We start from the raw sequence: 26,259 nt of genomic DNA on the forward strand, positions 1-26,259 counted from the left end.
AAATGTACTAACAACATATTATCTCCACATGCCCATTTTTAATGATAGAATTAACAGGAAATAAAGATTATTCCTTATTCATATTAGGCCTGACTCCAACACTGGTAATCACGTTGACTCTTTAATAGCTCCACAAATACTTTTCTTGTACTCAGTGGAAGTACTTATGTAGGCAAATGCTTCTGGGCCCTGGCAAAAGCGGGAGAATCTGGGCTTCTCTGATTCAAAGGTTTGTTATTAACAAAACCCTTTAGTTGCTTACAACCCACAAAATGGATTCAACCGAACAGTCACACCACTAGTCGGAGAAAGGCACACATGTGATAAAGGAGAATGAAACAGCTTACTGACGTGTTGATACACAGCTGATAAGGAAAACAAAAACCCGCTTAAAAAAAAACCAGTTGAGTTTTAGTCGAAGTCAGAAGCAACATCTGGTCTCTTTTCTCTCCCAACGTCAAGAAGATGTTTGCAACGATGCTGGAGATATTTCCAGTTCTAGCCATCCTTACAGGTAAGAATAACAAACTGATCGAAATAGCAGTGGGATAAAGGAACTTGTTGAAATAGAGAGCAGGTGAACCTGACTGGCAAGCTAGGAGAACATTCAAGATTTATTTCAGGATGGAATGAAAATCGTGGTTATAATGCTGTGCCATTTTTGTGGAAATCAGCAAGCTGACCACTGGCCGGTAAGAGTTTTTTGCTCAAGAACAGAATTTTAGCTTTGATAAATTAGTGCTTTGCTCCAAAGACAGGAAGAGGCAAAGAGCTCTCACGTAGAGCGTTAGGGTCTTTCAAGCGTCTCAAGGTTAGGTTTTCTCCCATTCAGCTTTTGTCTCCCCTTGATAATAGCCCTGAGAAACGCTGCCTCGTTCCCACCCCCACCAAAAAATTTGGGGGGATGCTTATCTTTAAGCATGCAAATAATCCTCTGGATTTCCCTGAAGTTAAGTGAGGATGTAATACTTTGTGGAGTCTAGGAATTATATGGTATATTAAAGATTATATATTATTCATGTTTCAAGGACATTTCATTGTGCTAGGCTTTGTTTTTAATACATACAGAAGCAGACATTTTAAGTCTAATGCTCCATGGAGATGAACAGCCTCTGTATCCACGAAAGAAAATGGAAGTTAGTTTCCACATTTTCTTTTCAAGATGGAATTATCTGGTTTGGATGCCAGAAAAATAGTTTCAATAGTTGCTCCTGGTGTTTCAATGTTATCTCTCCCACACACACATAAACCCCACAGATTTTTGCCTTAGAAATGAAAAGTAATTCAGTGTTAGTACCAATATTTTTCAAAACAATGTCCTCTAATTTTAAAGTTCTGGATTTAAGACTAGCAGTGTGTCCATCCTGGTGGGCACCACTGACCGGGGGTTTCTGCAGTGGCTAGGAAAAGATCAGCAAACTTGGATTTACTTCACGAGCGTAATGGACTGCATGGGACTTCAGGGAAAGTGAGCGATTCCCAATTTGCTGCAATGACTTTCTCTATAGCAAGGAAGTGGTCTTACTGCAATATTAATGAGTCAAAGACATAGATCAACTATTTTTAACTAGTTATTGTCCAGTTCACGCTAGCTTTTTTCCCTGAGGTACTTCTTACTCATGCACTTTTTTCATTGAAACCAAAAGGCCTGTATGTATGAAATGGGATTACGAGTTTGAAACCATAAACAGTGAAATAGATGCAAAGCAAAACTCCCATTAATTTCCATGATGAGGGAACAGGCTCTGCGGGTCCAGTTCACTCCATTTTCAGTCAAAAGCTCCGTCTTACAATTAGTGATGGCTTTAAACAGCCTCACTGGACAATGGAAGTTTGATAGGATTTGGCTTTATATTTTTACTAGAGTGAAGCCTATTTCATCTAAATGTATTTCTTCAAAATATACAGCTTCATGGAAACTAGACTACTTTGTGGAGTCATTTCTGCTAAAATTAATTTCTTCTGGAAAAGCTTATAACAGCCAGGCTCTGTGGCACTCCTGACTCCAAAACCAGAGAATGATAAAGGAAATGTGTGGAGCAGATGACTGGAAAATGGATGGTTTTAGTAGAATGATATTGCATTGAAAGACTGTAGCTTTAATCCAGCAAAGAGCAGAAAATAAATACATGTAAACCTGGAAGTATTATTGTGGCAAGAAACTATCATCCTCTGACCAACTCTAATTCTTAAAGCTGAGAAGAGTGAAATGAGACATCTAAAATAATATTACACTGCTTTTATATTACATCTCAGTACGGATTAAGCTACTGTGAACTCACAGGACGAGCAGGACTTGCAGCCAGCACTGGGATCCCCCCTTTCCCCAAGGCAGGTTTGACACATTTAGGTCAGTCTCCAGCCATTCCTGTGAGACTGTCTTCACATATAATGTAAATCTTGCTGTAGTTTAAACCCGCTAGTTCTCATCCTAGCAACCACCAACATGGAAAGGAGATTATTCTCTTCTTCCTTGCAATGAGCTTTTACTATTGAAGCCATCAAAGAAGGAAAACAGACCCAGAAGAGTTCAGACTCTAGGTTTAGATAGGTTTGCATGTTGTAGCAACTGATGAATCTGCAACATTTACATGGTTAAAAATGTCAAAATAGATTATATTTCTCTTCTAAATAATGTTTTCTCTCATAGAGCTGATATAATTTGAGCAAAATACCCTTTTGGTATTACTGGAGGTTCTGCTTAAACTCTCAAAAGCAGCACCTGAACATAAGATGCACAGATATTTCATTGAGAAGAATATTTTGTATGTTTTGCCTCTGTCATTCATATGTGCAATAAGCCTATGTGAAAATTATTATTATTATAACATGAAGTTCTCACTTTGCTTGCTTTACATAGAAAACTCCAAAAGATTTATGTTTTCCATCACATTCAAAAGAAATATATTCTCCTTCAGAATCTTTAGACAGTAGCTTTAGAACCGGACTCAGTGATCTAGCAAAACCCTGAAATTCAGACTTATTTTTCTGACAGCTCTAGTTTTGTTGCCGTATGTCACCATTGCAGTAACTTATATGGAGGACAGAAACAGAGAAATCCTGTAAGGTGGTGCTTGATTCCTTTCATTAATATGGCTGCGTAGCCAAGACTTTGAGCACAACAGAAAAGGTTGATCAAGTTATCACAGAATTTCTCACAACCCACGTAATAAAAGCAGTTCCAAAAAGCTTAGTTTGACATTTCCAGTGTAAAAGCATTGGAAAAGAACAGCTTCTGCATGTAAGCCCTAAGAAACCTAAACAAAAGCAAAGTAGTTAGCAAAAGAAACGCGGAGAGAGGCTGCTGGGCTCCAGCCTGGGGGAACCTGACAGTGCCACCGAGTCCGAGTCAGAACACAAGAATGAAGGAAGAGACAACACTGTAGGAGACGGTGATCCACGGTAAAGAACACCAGACATCTAAAGGAATAACTGCAAAAGAAGAGGGCAAGAAGGGTGTAAAAGAGGGCCAGAGACAGCTGTGAATGAGAGTGCAAGGTGCAGGAGAGCACTGCGAGTGCAAAAGAAAGGTTTGGTTTAGCCACAGGCTCTTAGTGAGAAGACAAGTCTCTGCAAGTGAGAACAAGTACGTTTTTAGGAACTCTGCTTTTTCAGAATATTATTTGTTTTAAGGGCACAGGTATTCTAGGGGATTTATTTGCTTGTTAGCTTTTACCCACTCCCAGCTTGTTATCGCTAAAATTTCCACACAAAGCCCAAGGGAAACTGTACTGAAAAGGAGACCGACTAGACACGTCCTACGGGTTTCTTCAATAACGCAGGGAGCAAGGCACTCCCGCACGGCTCCCAGGGTCGGCCCCGGCTGATCTCTCCTCACCACACTTACTGCCCACAGGCCACGTCAGCGGCGTTGTGGTGACCGTCCCCGAGAAGACGGTGAATGTCACTGCAGGTGGAAACGCAACCCTCCTCTGTACATACACCAGTTCTGGACCGCTGGGAAATTTCTTTATTCAGTGGAGCTTTTACAGTGCCAAAGAGAGCCAACTGCATACCGTAAGATATTTATTTATTATTTATATGAAGTTATATTTAAGGTATCCTTAAGCCCTCAACGAATCTTGTTACGTTTGATAGTGTATCCTCACTACAGACCAGGGAGGCAGGTAATGTTGGTGTTCCTACCCTAAAGACAAGGGACTGGGGTGCAGTGAAATTTAGGGGCAGATGCACAAAGTTACCTAGGCTCCTAATTCCTGCTGGCATGCCTGAACTGCTTTAGAAACTTATGAGAAGGTGCAAAAGGGATTCAGATGCTCAAACGACTTGCTCCAAGTCACAGCGGAAGCGTGAAGCGGAGCAAAGACCAGGTGTCCAAAAATCACACAAGCGCTCCAGCCCCTGGACCAGCTCCCTTCTCTCCTGTCTGGCTGATATTTCCTGCCATTGTGAAGGCCGCTTTCCTGGTGAGACGCCCTTGCCCGTAACAAGACGTCCCCCCATTTAAGGGTCAAATGAGAGCTCCTTGACTCAGCCGCTACGGTTGCTATTAGGCGGCTCAGTAAGAGGAGTGGTGCGCAACGACAGGCTGTCGGTGCAAAGTGAGCAGTATTTTGGCAGGACTCGGTAGAAATTTGTCATAGCAGGAAATCTGCCACAGCAAACTTGCATTGGTATTTTGTGGCATCCCACGAGTGTCTTTGTGGTAGCAGAACAATTATAGATCAAAGGCAAATGCTCCCTGCCCTTCCTGAGACCCGGAGAGGCAGCAGAGGCAAACAGTATCTCCCCCCGGGGGTAGAACGAGACCGCAGGGGAGGCTGCAGTATCAGCACGGAGACAGCACTGGGACTGGGAAGGACACCAAGTACCAGACAGCTACGTGCTGTAACCACTGCCCCAGCCTCTCATGTGGCTGAAAAGACCTTGCAGAGCAGCCTGGTCTGCCTGGAAGGAGTCAGGGATGGGACGTGTAACTTCTTATATGCACTCACAGAACTGCCCAGACTTCAGGAGCTATCCATTAATCTTACGTTTTGGTGGGGAAATGAATCCATGAATCTCACTCCCAGCATAACATGCAGGGTATGAGTTCCCACCAGCTCGGTCCTGACAGGTGCTGAGCAGTCAGCAATTTCTTCCTTTGCAAGAAGAAATGCTGATTTAGAAGTGTTACTGCATCCTTGAAGATGACTGTGATTTTTTTCCCTGCCCTAGCGTCGGGCTTGTGCCTGTTTGTTAGACAATCAGTCCCTTTTCTCTCCCATTGCCTTTATCCTGTTGCTAACATTTTTTTTTCTAAAAGTTCAGTCCTCCTGCCTGGTGTTACACCTGAGAGTTGATGTAGAGATTTGACTTAGAAGAGTGTCACAGTCCACACTGATGATATTCTTCTCATGTTCACCAATTTCCTAATAATATGTTCATTGCTGGTAGAGCCATATCTTCGATTTGGTTTATCAATTATAGCAGAATGAGAGTGCAATTTGCAGAATGTACAGGATGTAACACCTTTGGCATTGAACAGCAAGAGCCAGTATGTAAGAAATAGCGATTTAACCTAAGGCCGAAGTGCTCACCCTCCTGCAGTATATCATAGCCACAGATAAAGACTAAGTACAGTGCTAAGTACAAACACTGGGCCCATCCCAAATTCTGACTGTAGCTGAATGCCAGACCGAGACCTTGCCTGACTAATTGTATGCATAGTTGTTACTCATAATTTGCTTTTTTCAAGTCAAAACTATTTCATTAAATGAAGAATTCCGGGTGAAAGGGTGGTACTGCAGGTTTCCTAAGTAAGTTGTATATAGTACAATAGATTATAATTTTGATCCAGTACATGACATCATAAATTTTAATCAGTTCTTCAGGTGGGAAGTACAGGACTGAGATAGGATCAAGCCCATCTTCTCCAGATTTGGTTAGAGTCTCTCTGTTTTACTTGCGCCAAATTTTCCATGTTGAAAGACAATAAATGCAATACATTTTCTGGTCACAACCAAGAGAAATAAGCAGATTGTAGTTGCAGGTATTTTAGAGGGAGAATCAGACAGTTTCAAGAGATCCAGGACGGGAAAACCATTTGTAAGCTGTGACCAATGACGAGAAAATACCCCCCCGAGGATTATAATCATCAAATACTGTGGGTGGTTCAGAATATGCTCAACAAGACCTAACTGATGTGAGGCTACCAAATGTCAGGGAAACCTTACGGATCGAACCCTTCAGCACGCGCTCTTGGCTCCTGCAGCTCCCGCTGCGGGCAATGGGAAAGCCGTGCCTGGAAGGGCCGTAAGAAACACTACTGGAAAAATTGCATCTGGTTTTCTCCCTGTCTGAAACTAATTTCACAGTAAATTCACTTTCACACCGCAACACACATGCATTTGTAATGGATGATTTGCATTTTCATTAAATAAAGCCAACTCAATCTGGAAGGGCCATGGGTTAGTGACTAATCCCATTCTCCTTGAACACCGAGGTGAAATTTCCTTTCGCTGCAGCGCCAGTTACCCTTGGCTCGCAGGCGCAGCGAGGCTCGGAGGAGACCCCGCGCTCCTCTGAGCCTGCCCATGTGCCCGGAGCGGGCGTGTGTGTGAGGAGCTGCAGGACTGAATGGGCTGCTAAAAGCATTTTAGAAAGAGTAGTGCCCCAGTCCTGCAGGTGAACACACAGCCCATTGCTTGACCCTGTATCCTTTCACCACAACACGGCAATTCCTTACCATTTTGAACCTATTCATTATAAAATTGATCGTGTTAATGCAAATGCTGGGAAGAAAGGACTGTGACTGCTTGTGGAAAATACAGTTTAAGAAATTACACAACACAGCTGAACATGAAATTAGATTTTCAACCTCCCTCTGAACCCACAGCAACACGAGGTTGCTATTTCCATTTCAGGCTGGTTTCTGAGTTTCAGAAAGGCCTGAGTGCCTGAACGCATGCATGTTTTTCCCCGCCAAGTTTAAACAAAAAATAATCTCTCTTTCTACAAACCTGGCTTTGCCCTGGTTGCTTGGCACGTAGCTGAAATTAAGTTTCACGTTTTGTTCCAAGTAGGAAATACATGCATGGCAATGGAGGAGATTGCCAGCTTTGGCTTTCACTGTTTAGATTAAAGAATGCTAAAATGCAAGCCAAAAATATATTTAATATGCTGGTAAGATGACAAAACCAGCTGAATTGAAAACATATAGACCAAGCCTTAGGGAATACCAGAACAGTAGCTTGCATTTTAACTGGGATAAAATTATTTAATTTTATGAGATATTTAGATTCTTCTAAAATGTCTGTAATAAACAGACACACAAACACTTCCTTATAAATAGCATATATTTTCCCTGAAAAAGTTTTTTGAAAATTCTGGCTCCATTCAAAATTTGTCATTTTTTTCAGCAACTAAATGGATAACGTTTTCAAATTCCATTTTTTAAAGTTGAAAATTTCTGCCAAATATTTTGAAGACAGGAGACTTACTTACAATTTTTTTAAAAACTTGCAGAAAATACATCTTCTTATCCCACCTCCTACAATTTTAAATATTCCTGACATCTTACTAAATGCTAGATGTCTGGATGACCGTGTTATTCACATGGATAGTATATTCACAATAATAAGATTATGCAGAGGGGATGTTCTCCATAACAAATATGGGGAGGGGAATGTTGATTTTAATAAATAATGTTTATTTACATAATTGAGAATATGGCCCTTTCTCTCCACAGTGGCAGCAAATAATAGAGCAAACTGTAGAACATTAGAATTAAGGCAAATTTATGTCATTAAGATGCCTTTTGCTTGAAGCATTAATGAACACAAGCTTTAAATTGCTAGGTTTTAGGACATAATATATAAGAAGCACAGAGGCCATAGGTACCTTTTTTAAAAAGAATGTCAAGTATTTTACACTGCCACTTACGTTATAGATTTTGCAGTGTTTTGAGATACATAGGCTCAGGCACAGTCCTGTCTGGAGTGAAATCAATAAGACCAGGACTAGTGCCAGTGTTAATTTAATGCCCCAGAGTATTCAGCAACAGATTTTACCTTGCTTCAAGGTGAGGCAGGGCTGTTCATTAGTTTGCAGACCTGATGCAGATCTGCCTCCCAGCACTGGCTTTGTGAAGCTGGCTGGTGTCTCTTGCTGTTTGTTCTGGTGTTTTCACATCTTGTTCCACATTGCCCACCTTACACAATGCTGGCGCAGGTGCTCGAGAGTTAAAAGTCATGGCAGTTACACCGGGGAGGATGAAATACCGCAAACAGGCTGTTTGCAGGCAGTACGATGAAAAGGGAGGCAGCAAACAGCGGAATGGCAGGTGTTCGCGGTGCTGTTTTGAAGATAGTGCAGCTATATATAGTGTGCGAATATAGATCTTTTTACTAATCGGAGCCTAACTCTGCTCTTTTCCTGAGAAGTTTCTCCAGTGGAAGTCATTCCCCTCATTTGAACTAAATAATGTAAATATCAACTCATGGAAAATAAGATGCCATACGTATTTTTAACTTTTTCTTCTTGCCATTTACGCCTTAGCAACATGTCTTTTGCATGATAATTTAATTTTTAAATAATAACTCCCAGCCAAGGATCTTGAGAACTTTCCAATACTGAACTGTCTCTATTTTACATATAGACAAACTGAGGCAAACATTACTTTATTCAGCTCACCCAGGGTAACAGAGTACATCACAGCCTGGCCTGGTTCATAAGGTAAGGTCTCAGCTCCTGCTAAGATCTACACCTTGCTTCATTTCGTGCTCTGAGTCACCCGGCTGACCTCGGTGTAAAGCACCTAAGTAAATGTTTGAAAGACTGAAGCCTGCTGTTGACTCTGCGCAGGTGAGGCTACAGCCTTGCAAAGCTAAATACAACTCCTGAACCTCCCCAGGGCCACACCTTGAGCCTCCGGTCCAGGCCACCCACAGTTAAAGTAAGTGAAATCATCAGAGACACTATGTGGCTACCCAAGATATGCCCAGGGCAGAATCCTTGATTGACCTTTTAAATTCATTAGATGAGTAAAGGTCATGAATGACTGTTACTTGTAAGAGAAACTGAATTATTGATAGACTTCTCATAAAAATATTCTCTAAAAAAAAGCGAGCTTGAAATATTTGCAAACAGTGACATTGACACTGCTTTGGTAAAAGTACAGTTGGGCAGTTGAGAGGGAAAGAGTATTAGCAGCATGTAACAGCACGTAACAGCAAGAATATCTTCCATTTATTGTATATATTAGCTTTCACCCTGCCAGAGCACTGTATTTTTTTCATATCTGTACTACTGAGAAAGTATCGTTTAGCGGATAGGGGCAAGGAGGGTTTCACTTACTGCAAACCATACAGAAGAGGAAGATGGCACTGTTCCCTTAGGAGAAGTCCAGTCATGTCCTTACACCCAGCCTTGCAGGCCTGATGAGCCACTTTTTGCAAAATCTTCACGGGAGCGAGCAGGCTTGTGTCACATTGTTCAGGGACAGGGGACGGGCTGGCAGACCCCAAGAAAGGAAAGAGATGCAAGAAGAGAAATCTGAGCACAACTGTGTCTGCTCCTCTCACCCTGAGAACCCACATTCAGATGACATGGAGTCCCACTGCCAGCACAACTCTGCTGCCTGGCACGAAGCAAGGCACAGGCATGGGCGCTGGGCTACCATGTGAGAGCCGGGGGCCAGCCAGCCCTAGAAGTGTGAGGTTCCCATAAAAACTACTGAAAGAACAAATTCCTCCCTGTGTAGTATGAGCAGCTCCTGAGGACCCATCACACGCTTTCAGCCACAGACAACCGCGATCACGCGCTGCAGAGGCTGTCGGTGCGGCAAGGGACGCTGGCTCGGGGGCAGAGCAGTCCGGTCCAGCCCAGGAGGGGAGAGGAGCCTGTGAAAAGCACCTCCTGAAGCAGTACAGGACAATTTCTTGGAAAGAGCCTCTCTGATACATGAGCATTTCTTTTTGCCTAGAGGTGATTTTTTTTAAATCGAGTTTTATCTAGCACGGAGATGACTGAGCAGGCACTTAAAAGGAATAGCTCCATGGAAAGCAGAGGCAACACCTCCAATGCAGAGGAATGGGGACGCTGTTGTCATGTCGCTGCGGTCAGAGTGACTCCCTGGGTGTCAGTGGGATTACTGTGGACTGCCTGTGGTTGTCTCTGGCACTGGGGTGACAGTCTGCGGGGAGAAGATAAAATAAACCCATACACTGAAGCAGACAATAGTGAGAACACAAAGGAAAGTGGAGACAAGTAGAAAACGATCAGGTTGGAACGGGTGTGTTTGGAGCAAAGATTAGACTTCAATCTTAGTTTGCCTAATTTTAGGTAAAATTTAGAAATAAGATTGTATTGCATCTCGCTGTTGACAAGGGCTTGAAACATCTTCTGCAAAATCCGCTGAACACGAGGCACCCTGCCCTTGTGAACAGCGCTGGCGGTACTGATGGGGAGCCGTGTAGAGAACAGGCTCTTTGATTTTGGGGGAGCATTTAAAGTCTCATTTAACTCTCAGATCAGCACATTTTTACTCAAATACAGCATTCCCCGTGTCACGGTATTCTGAGTATGGATGAAAAGTCAGTCAGTCATTGTCAAAAGATGGTGTATGTGACAGATGCACGGGGAAGATGTAGCTGGAGATACAAGGTAAGAAAAAAATACCCACAATCTTAAGGGAAAAAAAGAGCTAAATAGCTTCTTCTAGATTTATGCTACTGTGAGACCTGTAATCATGTTCTGGATTAAAATCTTAAAACCAGCACATGACTGAGATAAGCTGAATCAGATGCATCACTCAGAGTTTCTAACTCGCCCTATTTTTTATTGCATTTTTCTCTATCAAAATTATTTTGGATGTAGCTGTTGTTTTTTTCCCACAGCTATTCTAGGTGGCTGAACCAGCACCTTCAGGAATATTCTACCCAAAGGGTATCTGAAGGGCTTGTCCACACACCAGGAGCCTCTGGGCTGAATATGAGCAAGTCTGGATAGCCCAAATCTAGGGCTACATATTTGCATAGTGAAAAAAAAAAAAAAAATCATCCTGGATCTCCTTTCTAGAATAGAACAACATTTTGAGATGTGATGGATACAGAGGGACACTAAGCTGAACTGGCTTTCTCTCAGCCATCAGCTCAACGTCCCAGCCATAACCCGTTCCAAACTCTCTTTGACTGCAGTGGGATTCCTGTCTCACCATGAAGTACAGGGTACAACGCAATGTAAATTGAGGTCTAATAATAACTGCTGAAGAGCAGTTACACCAAATGCACTGAGAAAACATGTTTGTGCTTGATGCACTGGAGAAATTATTCACTAATAGTTCAGCCACAAGAATGACACTGTGAGAACATGAAAGAGCTGCTCCTCAAAAGTATTTTGCACCAGTTAAAGCTGCTGAATGATTAATCCTCTAAAGGCTTCTGACTCCATCCCTTTCTTCTTCTACCAATGCGCAATTGTGACAAGATGCTTCTAGTCATTATTAACATCCTCAATTACCCATGCAAAAATCCCAGTAATGCAGGACATAATCCCCCTACTACAGTCTGGCAGATCAGAGTTTTGACAAAAATGTGTAAAAAGGAGCTGTGGCTGAAAAAAGGCATTTGGGGCCAGACTCAGTCACACGGCACACGTCAAAGAAACCCATGCCTGCGTGAGCATTTCCTTTCTTATCCAGCCAGAGTTCAGAATCTGAGCCTTGGGCTTTAATTAACACTTCGAGTGTGTGCCATTTGTTCTCTAATTAGATGGTAAGACGCTTAAGGGAGTGATGAACACTTTTTTCCCTTGTTGTTATTTTATAAATTCTGTCTGTACTCAGAATTCAAAAAGAGATCATGATCTCAAACCCGTAAAGCTCTTAATATCCTCCTTTGCATTTATCAATGAGAGACTTCAACGGTTCTTTTTCTAGTAGCTTGAGAAAATGTCAAACAGAAAATGATAAAACAACCCAGCGACAGGGCCCTCTGAACGCCTGAGCTTTTCAGCTCTCCAGGGGGAGACTGTGAATCAGATGCTGAATACATCAGCCTACAGAAACGTCATCGAACAGGATGCTATAGCTTTGCATCTGCTGGCGGGGGAAAGTGAGAAGGGGCTGGGGGAGGGAAGACAGGTACTGGAAAGGAAGTCATGTCCTGAAACTGGCCCCAGTCGGAAATTAAGATTACCGTGGGACATTCTGTAACCCATCTTCAAGTACATCTCATCTTACAATTTTGATATCCCCATGTACTAGGCGTGTACAGCAATGTGACGCAATGACACCAGGAGGTGGAGGGTGGGAGGAATATTGACCTGGAAATTATGAATGAGTCCATCCAAAGACATCTGAAAGACACACATTTATGCAAATTCTAGTATGTATTTGTCCTGCCCCAAGAAGAAAGGAAGCAGATGGAGGCATGTTTCTTCTTCTAATTTACTGCTTTTTCACACACAACCTCCACCTCCTAAGGAAGATCTTTCTATAGAAGTTGTATAAAGAAAACTTGTAGGTGGGTTCCTCACTCTCTGCCAAACATCTGGCAGCCTTTGAAAATCCTCAACTCAGCATCAGCTTTGCCAACTGCTTCCTCTGCAGGGGAATACTTTCCTCACCATCACACTAGAAGAGGAGCAGCCTTCCCACAAGTCAGGCTTAAGGAGAAGATAAGGACATGTGATTTCACGTACCAGATCCTTCAGAACTGGGGACGCAAATAATCTTGTCTCCAGCATCTGGAGTGCGCTGAGATTACCAAGATTTTCCTCCAAACGAGTATGATCATTCCCGATTCCCTGTTCTGTTTCTAACCCAGCTCCCCCAAACAGGTACACAAATAATTGACTCAACTGCCTTGGAAGTCTGTGAGCCCAAATCCTTTTCTTGGTTGCAGCAGAAACTGTGAGTGTGGAAATGCAGAGTAACTATACCACTGCCTTAGAGGGCCGAGGAGGATGGCTGCTGCCATTAGCGGCGTTAGGCACTGCCTGGCCCACAGGCTGAATAACCAACTAAGCTGCAATCCTTTCTAAGGTCAGGGAGACGTCTTCTGGGTAACTTAGCTGTTTTGCAGAAACTGTTTTTCAGATTGTGGAGTTATTAGGAACAACATTTTTAGGAGTGATAATCTCCGCTCTTTTTTCTGTCAGTTGTTTGATTAGTCATCCCAGGCAGCTGCTCCCATGAAATGTGAAAAGGCACCATTATATAAAAACTTGCATGAGCAAACTAGCTGGTAATGAGAAGCAGCGACCATCACTGCATCCTCAATATTGTTTTTACACTGGTAAATCATCGATTTCGCTAGAGCTGCTCATGATTTGCTTGAGGACATAAAAAGTTTACTTTTTCAAGAGAAGCACAGCAGATTTCTTTCCTATTTTTTTACATTCAAGATGTTGCACTTTAAATATATTTATCACATCAAATTAAAAAGGCTTCCAGGAAAAGTCTATCATTGACTAAATTTACAGTTTTCTCATACAGGCATTTTAGGGACATTTTAGGTAAAATGGAAAGAAATGTCAATGAGATGTATGTCTGTAGGAGGGAACATTAGCTGTCAGTTGCCCAAAAATAAAGTCTTCTGTATCTTCAATAGAAAACAAGTTTTTTACTTTTGAAACGGAATAGAAACATTTTTGCAAAGATTTTCATTTCAGCTTTTTGCAAGGCACAGACCTGAGCTTTTCAAGGACAGCATGAAAACACTTCGAACAAGGGGTTAAAATACCCATTTTGAGTGTATTGTTTAAAACGGGCTATGAATTCACAGCCAATTAACTGAAACATGTTTCTCTTAAATGAAATTTCCTGTGTACACAATCCCATCATACCTCTGGGACAAGATACACACTCAGTAATTAATCACAACATTACTCAGCCTTTTTGGTGTTTACCACCTTCCTTCAGGCAACAAACTCCAGAGCTAGCGGGATAAGCGTCATATAGGAGCAGAAGAACAGAGGACAGGCAGGAGCCTGCAGAGGAACTGAATGCATTTCCTTAAGATGTTCCTCTGCCTTTCTGTTCATAGTTGAAAAAACCAACCCAGAAAGATTCTCTTTAAATCCATGAAGAGAACAAATATTCTCTGCTGTGTTGACACCTGCCTCAGATTTCACAGTGTACACAAAATATTTTCCCTGCATGCGTTCAGGCTGGAAGAGAGAACACAGGGGATTAATTTTTCAATGGGTTGTATGAGGGCTTAGACACGTAATTCACCCTGACTTCAGACCAAATATACCGAGGAGTGCTTGCTCCTCTATAATCTTCACTGGCATGCCCTAACTGCATTTAAGATTCATTGTAGTGCCAGTCCTGTTTCCCAAGAACACGTGCTATAGCTAAGCTAGCACTCAGTGGGCAGCTTCTGCTACGGTTTACTCTCCCATAAATCCCAGATCGCTCTGAGGTAGACCGAGTAGAATTTAGCCCCTTTTTTCAGTAATCAGGCCTTTTAGTAGGATATAATGGGCCTGCCTCTCCTCTCCTGCTGCTGCAAGTCACGCATTACTTCATTTAAGTCATCCTACAACTTAATTTCACATTAGTGCAAAGAGCTGATGGAGGCGCTTTCCCTACCCCACTCAAACAGATGCAATCGATCGAGAGGAGATGCAAGTCCAGCCCATCACTGCTGAGATCTATACAGGAACGTCAGCTTAAGAGGAGCATGAAGTCAGAAGTCACAGTTCTTGTAACTTCGGACTCTTGCAAGGAACAGAGTATAACACTCTGTTGTTGCTGATACTCGGATAAATGTAGAATAGACAAGTGTGGCCAGTGTGGTTTTGTAATTACAGGTAGATCAGTTTTTTGATGAGAGACTTGCTTAAACCAAACTCCCTATTTTGAACACTCTCCTTCCTTGGGGAATATGAGGGTGTACATCCAGACTCTAGTTTTGCAATAAAGGTCCATCTCTACATACTTACAAAGCATAAAATCAGTTTAAAAACTGATGGCATTGCATGCAAACAATGGAATCTGGAGAGTCTATCCAGCTGTTCAGCAGACTTTCTAACCTAGTCTGCCACCGTGCTAACACTGGACCTCTTATGCTTCCTCCCTGCAACACCAGTTTTCCACATTTTGGCAATGCAGTAGTGTAGCTTTGGTATTCAGGGCCCTGCATCAATTGTACCTGGTGTTTGTAATCCTGGGGCAGGGAAAGATAAAGTCTGGCTGGGAAGTAGGCAAAACTGCACTTGAGATGGGGCCAAGCTGCAGTACCGGAGCTGCTGGTGCTGTGCAGTTTGGGTTCTGACCTTCATTTCAAAGCCTTATCACATAAAGCAGCTGTGCTCTGGCAGTTTTGGGGTGTAGCTTGCCTTAAGCTAATAAAGGCTTTCAGATAACGTTGCTTAAAGACTTCAGTCAACACTGTATCAGGGTGGATAAACAGAATTAAGAATAAATACCAGTTGATCTGCAAAGTAAAGCAAATTATACTTCTTGCCTGGGGATTTGCAGCGTCCTTAAAGGCAGGGAACTTTGACCAAAAGGAAATTTTGATACTGGTCAAGTGTGAATGGCATTTCACAGGAGTTTGTGAAGCTTTTTCCTATAAGCATTTTCCAGCTATTCCCATTAAAAATCATGCTGTCAGTCCAACTTCAATAAATACATTTACACTGCTGACTCTGGAATACTGTCAGTAGGAACAATGTTAGATCTATTTGGGTCCCAAACTGTAATTCTATATGGTTACCTCTCACCAGTTTAAAAAAAATGACAGAATATGCTGGAACTGTTCACTTTGCCTAGACAAGGGAGTTTGTGAATGTAGACACCGGGGAATATACTGCCTATCCCAAATACTATTACTTTTACACAACACTATCATTAACATCTGAGAAAAATAATTAACATTCCATAGTTTTCCACATTAGCTTTATTCCTTCAGATCTTGGTTTCACAGCGGAGCTAGACTGGACAGAGCCCATGTACTCCTTGAGAACTATTATATTTACCCCAAAGCAGATGAGACACTGCAGTTTCTAAACAGACTCAAGGCCCAAGTCTCAGACTACCAACAAGGCTCCACAACAAACACAATTCTACTTCTCCTTTCAGCCAACAGACAACAGGTTTGGGCTTACAAGCTTATGAGGCCAATTCTACTCCCACAGTGTTGTTAAGTACAATTGATGCCGCTGAAGTCAGTGAAATCAGTCAATGTTAAACAGCAAATTTTTAGTTGGGAGGAAATGTTGCATTCCTTAGAGACATTTATCCTTACTATGTCTATAATTTTGCAAAACTTTTTTTACTATTTAGTCAAAGGGGAATCCCAAATAGGTGCCCCTCCAAGCACTGGGGCGAACAGCTATTCTTGCCTTCCACCTATGGTATAAACTCAAAAAACCAAGATAGTCCATGACACTGGCTCTGACCCTGATTACACAAACAAGGAGAACAGCATGGTTGCTCTAACTGCATGTGTGATGGTTCTGCTGGTGTTCCTGTACTGCATTTTTATTGCTTCCAAATTTACTGCCAACAGATCAGGTGCCTTGTTTGCTTAGACCTATGTCTTGTGGATTCGTTTCAGCTGTTTGCTAGCTTCTGTATTTGGAAAGCTCTGCAGCCATCCACTTTTTGCAATGACAGGTCCATTCTTGTCACAATCTTCTACTGAGACACTTACTTATTAATAACATCACAAATTATCAGTGCTGCGATTAGTACCACTATTCACTGTGCATGACTTCTAGCATTTTTTCACAGAATTGTCATATGATGGTTAATGGCCTCACCTTTGTTTTCGCAAATGCATCAGCCTGTGACTGGAGTATCCATAAAGAACTAGCTACTGTCCATTTACACAATTAAAAAATCCCATTTCTGAAAAGCTTGTCTTTTAAGAACCACTAGATATATATATTCAAATGTACCATGTTTTCATCTCTGCTTTCTCGGGAGAGGGGGCAAGAAAGGGGGCGACATTGCTTGGCTTAATCAGAAATCATCTATATTCCAATTATGAGTACTAAAGAAAGCAGCAGTAAGACATCTTGTTATTAAACTAACAATTGGTTCTTTATCATAGATCTATTATTATTCAGAAGGCCAGTCTTACTCCTATGGAGAGTTTAAGAACAGGATAACAGCTGCAACAAGTCCAGGGAATGCATCAATAACAATCTCCAACATGCAGCCCTCAGACACTGGTTCCTACACCTGTGAAGTTTTCAGCCCACAGGGTAACGCCGGACAGAGTCAAAAGTCTGTGATTGTCAGTGTGCTGGGTAAGTGCCTTACCTCTCTATTGCTGTATTGTAGTTTTCTTCCCTTATTACGAAACACTGAATTCACGGCTCAAAATACGTAGGACCAGAGGAAATAACAGAACTGTGATAAACAAGGCCCATGATGCAGAGAAAGGGCGGACTGATGCACTGAGAGATTTTTTCCCAGGGCTCTGGAGGCAGGCAGAGCCTGGGGTGCCCTCTAGCTTCCAGACCAAGCAGACCTGATACCACTCGGCAGCTACCCTTGCTTGGCCTACAGTAACATCTCATTCTCCCATGAGCAGCCTTCAGATTCACTTTGTGCTCTCAAAAAGCTACCTAAGGGAAGCGGGTAGCTGGAATTACCCAGCTTCACTACATTTTTCATGTTGGAAAACAAAGTCATACTAATTTTGATTAAAATAAAAATCCCTTTTAGCTGGGAGTGACAACTTCTCTCTGAAGCCATTACTTTTAGGATAATCCAGCCCCAGCAAAGACCAAAATTTTACTAATTTTACCTAATGTTGGTCATAGTGACTTGTGTAAATCTAGGGAGAGGCAGCATTACAGCCCAAGGGTTCTGGCTCACCCGCATTCCCAGAAACTCTAGAAACTCAGTATCTGTTGAATGGAAGTAGTATGCTGTCTGTTTTGGATGGAAGAAAACAATAGTTCAACCACAAACAGGCAGGACAGAAGCGATGAAAAGCAGTGGCATGAGATACTTTACTTTCTAATAAAAGTTTGTACTAACTCCATCTAATCATTGCTTTTATATTGAGACTTCATACCGGGTCAGAGTGACAAATCAAAGTCATATGAGAACGTGATTCCAACATCGTTTGCCTATCTGCTAGGGATAAGACATTTGTAAACTCAATCCCTGAAAAATCAAAGTACTACTTTTAATTCTCATCTAAAATTCCCCAAACAAATAGGAAATCTTGGAGCAGTTGAGTAAGAGATAGTACTTTTCACATGAAAACCAAGGAAGGTGGTTCATCTAGGCACACAAAATTGGGCTGTGTTCATTGCTGATATAGCAATGACAACATATGCTGATATAGAATGACAACAGCAGATCTATAGGTTGGAAATGAAAAATAATAGGTGTAAATGAAGACAGAATCTTTGCCTGTGTGCAAAGTGAGGAAATGCTATCAAAACATGTATTTTTTAACAGAACTGTAGTTAATTTATTTCCTCCATAGAAGTATCAGGCCTTGACTTTCTCCCTTTATGTGGAAAAGCTCTTGCTGTGTCCCTAAAGAAAGTGAGGCTGCTCTGTGGCAGAATGGTGTATGATGAATAGTGATTGCCCCATTCTAATTAATCGATAGTCTTCATCTCAATACCTCCAAAATAATATTTAGTATGCAAATGGAAAAAAACATAATAAAAATGTATCCTAGGCCATGTACATATATTTAATATTACTCAAATCTTTATGGGAGAGCCTTTGGTCAGATCCATAAACAAGGCTCTGCTCTCAGATGGAAATCTGTAGCTGGGGTTCAATTCTTGACTTATAGCAGCGCAGTACCAGAACTCGAGCTGGATGCTTGCAGCCCCGGGTATGTACTCATGACGTGTCTGTTCTCCTCATTGTTATTTTACAGTCAAACCGTCAAAACCTTTCTGCAAAATAGAAGGAACACCTGAAAAAGGCCATCTAATCTACCTCTTATGCAAATGTGAAGAAGGATTGCCTCGCCCTACCTACCACTGGTACAAAGTAGATGAGAATACCCTCAAGCCTGTGACGGAACAACTTAGTACGTAACTACAGGACTGCCATACCGTGTTCAAGATCTGGAATTCCATAGTACCAGCCATTTCAAACACTGTGTATCACATAGGGTAGTTAAAACTTATCCTCCTCTCCTGACGGTCAATGTCACAAAATCGTATTTTTACTTATTCAAATCAACTGACAGCTGTCACAAACAGGATGTTTTTTCTATTTGTTTTAATAAAAATTGTGTGGCATGTTAAAGTCTTGTGCCATTACTTTAAATTGTTGAAATGGGAGAAATGTTTATGCTTTTACATCTCCCTTCCCTTGGAATTTTGAGGGAGCTTATACTCAAAGTAAGCTCAGTCAATTTGTCATTCAGGTGCTAAGACCTCCATCCTGAAAATCTTCAGTACCTGTTCCATTTTCATTTGTGAAGTTACACTGACAATGGTATCAATGTGGGTAAAACATCAGACAGACAGACTGATTTGCAGAGTAGGGGCCTACTTCTCATGTTCTAATGCGCTCCTGCAGAATCCACTGTAGTAATTTTCAAGGAAGGTAAATGGTTTTTATTTAAAGAATATAAAAAACGCCAAATGAATGAACCCCAATTCTAATCTCTGAATAGCTCTCACTATTACCAACTAAAGAAAATGGTTTGCCTCTACAGTATCCAACAGGTAATCTGTACCCACTCTCTCTTTGTCACAGATCCAAACACTGGCATTCTTTACATTGGCAATCTCACCACCTTTGAAACTGGGTATTACCGGTGCATAGCCAGCAACGTCCTGGGGAACAGTACCTGTGAGCTCGACCTAACTGCAAAACGTAAGTTTAGTGCATGAAAGTAATCACATATTTGACGTATGACATGCACAGTTTGCAGGAAAATGCTGGAACAACCGTAAAGCATAGATTTTTTTTTCAAGTAAGAACAGAAGAGTCTTTGGAGAGCTCCGGAGTTTTCATCCAGGCATGCCCAGAGTTTACACTGACCTAGACGACTGATTTAACATCTCCAGCTTCATTTCCCACTGGGAGCAGGAGCTGAACCTGGCTCTGACTGCAGAGCCTTTAGTGACAACGGACAGACACGGAGTTTAGAGCAATTTCTTCCAGCCAACAGTCCGACTGAGGTCCTCTTGCCCCAGAATTTACAGCCGTCACTGAAATGTGGTAGTACAAGGACTGGGGCACTGTAGATGTGACCACTAGCTAAAAATACTGCAGTCATGGAAAAATACCTTATCCTGACTGCCCTCAAGCCGTGGTCAACCACATCCGCATGCAGATTTTTCACGTAACCAGTAACATTGAACAAGAGCCAAGCATATGTTGTACAACCAGCCACGAGAGATGTCCCTGAAATGGTCATTCAATTACTCGGTGGTCTATAAAATGAAAATCGCAGGTCAGAGGTAGAAGCTGTACTGAAGTGGAAACAGAATGTTTTGGGGGCTCCCAAATCATCAGAGCATACATTTTACATCTCAGCTGAAAGACAGAGATAAAGGCAACCTGAATTTCAGAACTTGTTTGCAAGGACTGAAGAGCAAAGGCTTTCAACTACTGCCAGTGTTAACAGCCTAATGTTTCCCTTAGCCAGGCATAAACACAGGGTTTGTTGGGGTAGGGAGCTAACCAACAAGAAAGGAAGCAACAAAGGTCATAAGAGCACAGTTCTCTGTTTCCTACCGAGTCTTTGGCCTCCCTCCTGGAAATACAGCTGTCAGTCAGTTTTTTAGTTCTTTGAATCCAATGCCTTCTTTCTGCTAAAGGCTCCTCCACTAAATTTCCTTGAGATTTTGCTATAATAATACCTTTTTAAAAGTCAAGTAATCTTTTTTTCTTTCCAGATTCAGACGGTGGTATTGTTGCTGGAGCTTTGATTGGAGCAATTGTGGCAGCTGCGATCATTTGCGTTATCGTCTGGGTCTTAACCAAGAAGGCAAAGAATAAGAGGTCACCACGAAATGAGATGCAGTAAGAGTTTCTGTTTGCTTCATTTTAAGACAATTATTTCTGTAAAGCACTGCTGATAATCCAGAACTAAAGTAAAATGTAATTACTCTAAACATTTTTTGAAGGGTAAATAATACAGGTTTTGAGAAAACTTCCAGAGTGAGAATATTTGCTTTTGTGTGACTTTTAAACTGTTGCTCTTGTAACAGAAGTTGCCATTACCCCCTTCCCTATGTTTACAGGCCGCTACCACTTAGCAGTATCTAAAATAGTAAAGTAAATGTTTTTTTAAACAACACAAACTAGAAGTGGCAAGTTGGAAAAACAGTTTTTAATATTTAAACGTTAGTGGTGACTGTTAATGGCAGGTGGAGGAAGTAAAGAAAGGAACAGCAGCTAAGGGTTGCTTCAGCAAATTTACTGGGATCGTACGTTACTGGATTTAAACAGAGAGGGCTCAGTTCAGTGCTATTTAAAATCACAGGACACACGCTTGGGATACTCCAAGGCATCTCAAATGGCAGGAGACACAAGGTTTAGGCAACAGAATGGAGCCCAGGATGTCCATTTTGATCCTGCTCTGGCAATTTCTTTTCCTCTGTGCTTCGGTTGCTCATTTTTCCCTTAAATTGCCAAATCTTCAGAATAGGGATAATCTCATATGCTATACAGATTGTATTTAGCCCCATGATGTTAAATGCTAAATGAATACATGCAGCTGAGGCCAGAAAAAAATATTATGTCATCTGGACACTTGCCTGTAGCACAGGTCTAAGACTTCCTGATACGGAGTTCTGCTAATCCAGCCCAGTGGCCAGTCACTCATGCACCTGATGTCTGCTTTCAGCTGATGTAGCATTAACATCTAATTTTGTGCTCGGATGCTAATAAATCTTACTACATGGAATTAATGCACTAGCATCTGATATTTTTTATATGTGAAAGTGCATAAATAACAGGAGGTAGTTTATTATTGTTTTGATAAGATAAATGGAATTCATACCTGTTACTAAAAATATTTTTCTAGATTTCATCCTTTTCATAGCTCTTTTCTGACTGCACTCTATTTTTAACGCGCTTGAATGGGACACTGGATCTTAGAAAGCTCACACCAAGCAGTGTGTTTTGCTGCCCCTTCTCAGACTGTTTGCCAGCACTCAGTTTCCCATTCTGCTTTCCTGGCCTAGCATCTAAACATACTAAAATCCATTTTATTCTAATGGGATCACTTAAACCAGTGATGCAGATCAGTATTACCTCACACTCTTGTCACTCTTTTTGTCTTAGCAGCAGTGATGTTGTAGCCTTTTCAGGTGCTCTTGGACAGAATCATAATAATAAGGGGGTTACTGTTTAGACAACAAAACTACAAAGACTCATTCTTTTGAAAGACTCTAGTGTAGCTGGGATGTCAACACGTGAAATCACAATCCTCATTCTGTCTTCCTGCAGAGAAATGGCTCAGAAACAATCCAATGCAGAGTATGCTCAGGTACCTAATGAAGAAAGCATTCCTGTGACCACAGTTCCACCAAGCAATGCGACAAATGAATACACTAGTGTTGATGGAACAGCAGCCTCTGGAACACCTGAAAATGATGAGAAGCAAGAAGCAGAAAAAGAAGAAATAGCCTAGAGTTTTAACAGAGTTTTCCCTGTCAGCTTTGAACCCCTTTATGCAAAAATTGTTGTCATTGAATTAACGTAGAAGCATGACTAAAACTTAAACGGGCATTTGTATTGTGAACCACTGGGCTGGAGATGGAAAAGGGTCTGTTACACATGCACTTTGTGAATAGCAGAAGATTTGGCCTTTAAAGGTAACCAAATTTCATTTATTATCTAGTTACACATAAAAATAAGTATAAAAAAACTATCATCCACATTTATCCAACCTATTTCGCAAAACTAAGTAGGAAATGGGCTGAAGCATTTGATAAAGTAAGAGCTTTCCAGTCAACTATCAGTAATGCTGTAGGTATCAACGCAGTTCTGAACCGCAGCAGTCTTCTCCAGAAACAGCGATGGCCAACCTCGTGTTTCCTGTGCACCAAGAACAATCATCACGGCCAATAAACTGCAGTGTTTAGGATCTGGTTTTGCACGTCAGAAGTAAAAAGAAGTTTCATCAATGTCATCAGAGTGCAGAAACTGATGTTAAGACCTGGACTAATGAAATCTTGCGTGTCTGAATTCCACTTAAAGCTAAAAAAAAGATCCTGGAAACTTTTACCCTGTTGCTGCCTGACATGGAATACATGTTGTTAACAGTGACCTTCTTGGCTTTAAAGTTCCCAAGGCACCAGCATTCCAGAGTTGTGTGTCCCAGCAGTTCTGGTTTTCAGTTTAATAGAACTAGCATTCAGGTACCCAGTTCAGACATCGATTGACTGTTTTCCAAACAGGAGCTGGAAATCTAAATCCCTTGCAAGGCTTGTCGTAACAGGCACACAGAGTATCAGATTCCTCATGACATGCAGATACAGCTGCTTTCAAAACTTAGAAGTGAACACTGCCTACTATACAACACCATAGTTTCCATTGCTTCCTCTGCCTGAGATGATTTAAATCTATTTCCAGGCAACTGCCCTACCCACTAAGCAACAAACTCATCCTACTTTTCTTCTGGTCTCTTTAGCCCAGTGTAACTTTGACTATTTTCTATAGGTGAAAGCATCGAGAGGAAAGATAAGTAGTGAATCCACACCAATAGCCAACAGCTGAGTCATGAGCACTCTCTTGGAAGGAGGAAAGGGAACTGAACCACATACACTCCGATCACTAGACACCTCTTCTCTCTGGGCCTCGTTTCTAAGGTTAAGCAAGCTCAGTTCTTCGAAAGGGCAAAGATAGCTACTTTCAGAGGAGCTCAAGGACCACGGGGCTCAGGTGAATACAGACACACAGCCTCAGCAGCTCCCTTCTGAACTACATCAGGCAGATACTGACTGACACGAGGAGACTCTGGTTTCAGTCTCGTGCACTGCAGAAAAGTGTATCTATCTGGCTCAAGCATCTGGAACTTCTTGGCACTTAAGTCTTCTATAGGATCTAATGTTCATAAACCCTTTGGTGACTGTTCCTAGCCTGTAAACATTAGTTATATGCAACAGTCATCTTTAAAATAGAAAAAAGGATATATCTGTGCTAAAATTTTCAGGTTCAGTTCCTACAGCTATAAGTATGTTTTTCAAGAAAATGACCACACAAAAAAAAAAAAAAAAAAAAAAGGCAACATTTAAAGATGTAAAGCATAAGGTCCTAATTAAGATTCAGTTTGGATCATTATGCATACCTGTATTCATTGCCCTTTCTATGTAGTTTTCTGGCCTTCAAATATTTGTCTTTGATACATGCATCCTAGTGTTTAGCCTCATTCCAGAGTAAAAGAGCATTTACAGTGTTCTTATAATATTGTTTTAGCTAAAAACTGCTTGTGCCGGACTGCAAGGGTCAAACCCTTACTAAGACCAACACTGCCATATGCTACCAGTGGATCCTCACATTCCCCTCTCCCCAAAATATCCAGGGTAAACCTTAAGTCATGACCTCTATGGAAGCATCTCTTATTGACTCTTGGGGCAATTGTGCTAAGCAAAATCCGCAAACTCGCATCCCTCAATCTAGATTTAGAAGTTTACTGAAAATTTCTGATATTCACACCCAAAGTTTTGTGAGCATGCAGAACTACGACACTAAGCATGCTCAGTAACACCAAGAGAAGAGTAAGTACTCCCTACTCCTGTTTGGGTGCCATTTCTTACTAAAGGTGTTTCCTAATGAGGTAATCCAAACCAATTACTGGTCCAAGGGAGCACACAACTTGGCTGGCAGTGGTATTAATTTTAAATAATTTCTTCTCTGACATTCCCAGGCATTCTTTTACTCTTGCCCTTCATGGGAAAATATAAACAACTCTCTTCACGACACTGCTGTAGTGGTATTAGTTCTTCTAAAGTCATCTTCTGTATATATGTCTTAGTTACATATTTTTTTTACTGCAAGCGCTTTCCAACGTTCACATCTCTGCAACAGCACTATCATGACTGAAAGGGGGAATATATTACGTGGTTATTATCATAATTTTATCATCTTTCCTTAATCTCACCTCCACAAATTTCTCTGCATGTATTCCTTATGTAACTTGCTACAATAAGATAAGAGCTTATGCTGGTGAAGTTGGAATTACTTTCTATAGCTAATACAATCTTCCTAGACCATCACAGGTCTTACATTTGCTAAAAAAGTAGAAATTGCTCAAGTTATGTTAATGTTTTTATATAAAAAGAAAGAACAATTGAACACAAGTTCTAGACTAATAATTCCTCTCATACGTCTAGCCACCAGTGTGTAACAGATAGCATTAAAAAAACCCCCAAACAACCAAAAAGCAAAAATTAGAAACAAAACAGATTTCTGAGGGTGAGGAGGAAGGTAAGGAAAATAACATTTATTTGGAGTTTAACATATTGAGATATTTTTGTAAGCCTTCTGGCAGATGTTTGTTCTCATTATGAAGTTTCTCTCATGTAAAATACTTTATTAAAAAGGATGGGGCACTGTTCCTAGCTTTCCACTGATGCTCTTGGCAAAGCACAAGCCAAATTAGGTATTGATCCACGGTGTGTAGCTCAAAAATCCCGCAGAGCTATGCAGGATGCAGAAACGTTTTTCAGAATTTGCCTCAGATGTTCCGACAATCTTTGCTGCATGGCCCATTTATCTTCTCCGGAGGGCGGAGGGATCATTAATATGGAAACCAGATATTAAGCCAACATTCAAGCCACCATCTCCTAGGGAAGTGGATTTACAAAGCTACAGAGCTGCGGCAGGGTTTTTTTTTTTTGCTATACAAAGATCAAGGATGAACACAGAATTCTAACTCCAGCTTTTCTCAAGTTAAGTTTTCAGCAGTGCCTGCACAAAATCTAAGAAACATTTACTCAGTCAGGTTCCTCCTTCAAGCAAGGTCTGCACGGCCAGAGCTTACTGTACAGGCAAGTTATCCCTCCTGCTCTCAGCAGGTACCCTCAGTGAAATGTAACCTGCATTTTGCTTTCTAGGATAGACTTACAAGTACTTGGTAAAGATATTTGTTTGGTTGTAAGTTTCTGTCTTGCTTATCAAAATAAATTGCATTACCTTAATCCCTGCAAGCCAAACTGTAGAAATTGTCATCTTCCATTTCAACCTTTCCTTGCAGCTGAAGAACAAACATGTTCTATTTCCACACTGTGTAATGGATGGCAGGGTTTCATCTGACTTGTTGTTCACATCCCAAGCGTACAAGCTATTTAGAAAATATTGTTTTTGTTACATTTAAGTTTATTAAAGTTTTATAACACCAAAAGACTGCTGTT

The 26,259-nt window shown here is 41.3% G+C and overlaps 1 protein-coding gene across 1 annotated transcript; it reads left to right on the forward strand.

Annotated features, from left to right (window-relative positions):
- Positions 1-465: 465 nt before the first annotated feature.
- On the forward strand, positions 466-22,571 carry VSIG1 (V-set and immunoglobulin domain containing 1; the record flags this gene model as incomplete). The annotated part of the gene is made up of 8 exons (XM_082322892.1): positions 466-514; positions 3,857-4,017; positions 10,498-10,605; positions 17,010-17,208; positions 18,813-18,968; positions 19,646-19,765; positions 20,794-20,920; positions 22,352-22,571. The coding sequence occupies 8 exons, from the start codon at positions 466-468 to the stop codon at positions 22,533-22,535; spliced, it is 1,104 nt and encodes a 367-aa protein (XP_082179018.1). The 3' UTR covers positions 22,536-22,571.
- Positions 22,572-26,259: the final 3,688 nt, after the last annotated feature.

The sequence above is a fragment of the Platalea leucorodia genome, assembly GCF_965183815.1.
Source record: "Platalea leucorodia genome assembly, chromosome: 10".
NCBI lineage: Eukaryota > Metazoa > Chordata > Aves > Pelecaniformes > Threskiornithidae > Platalea > Platalea leucorodia.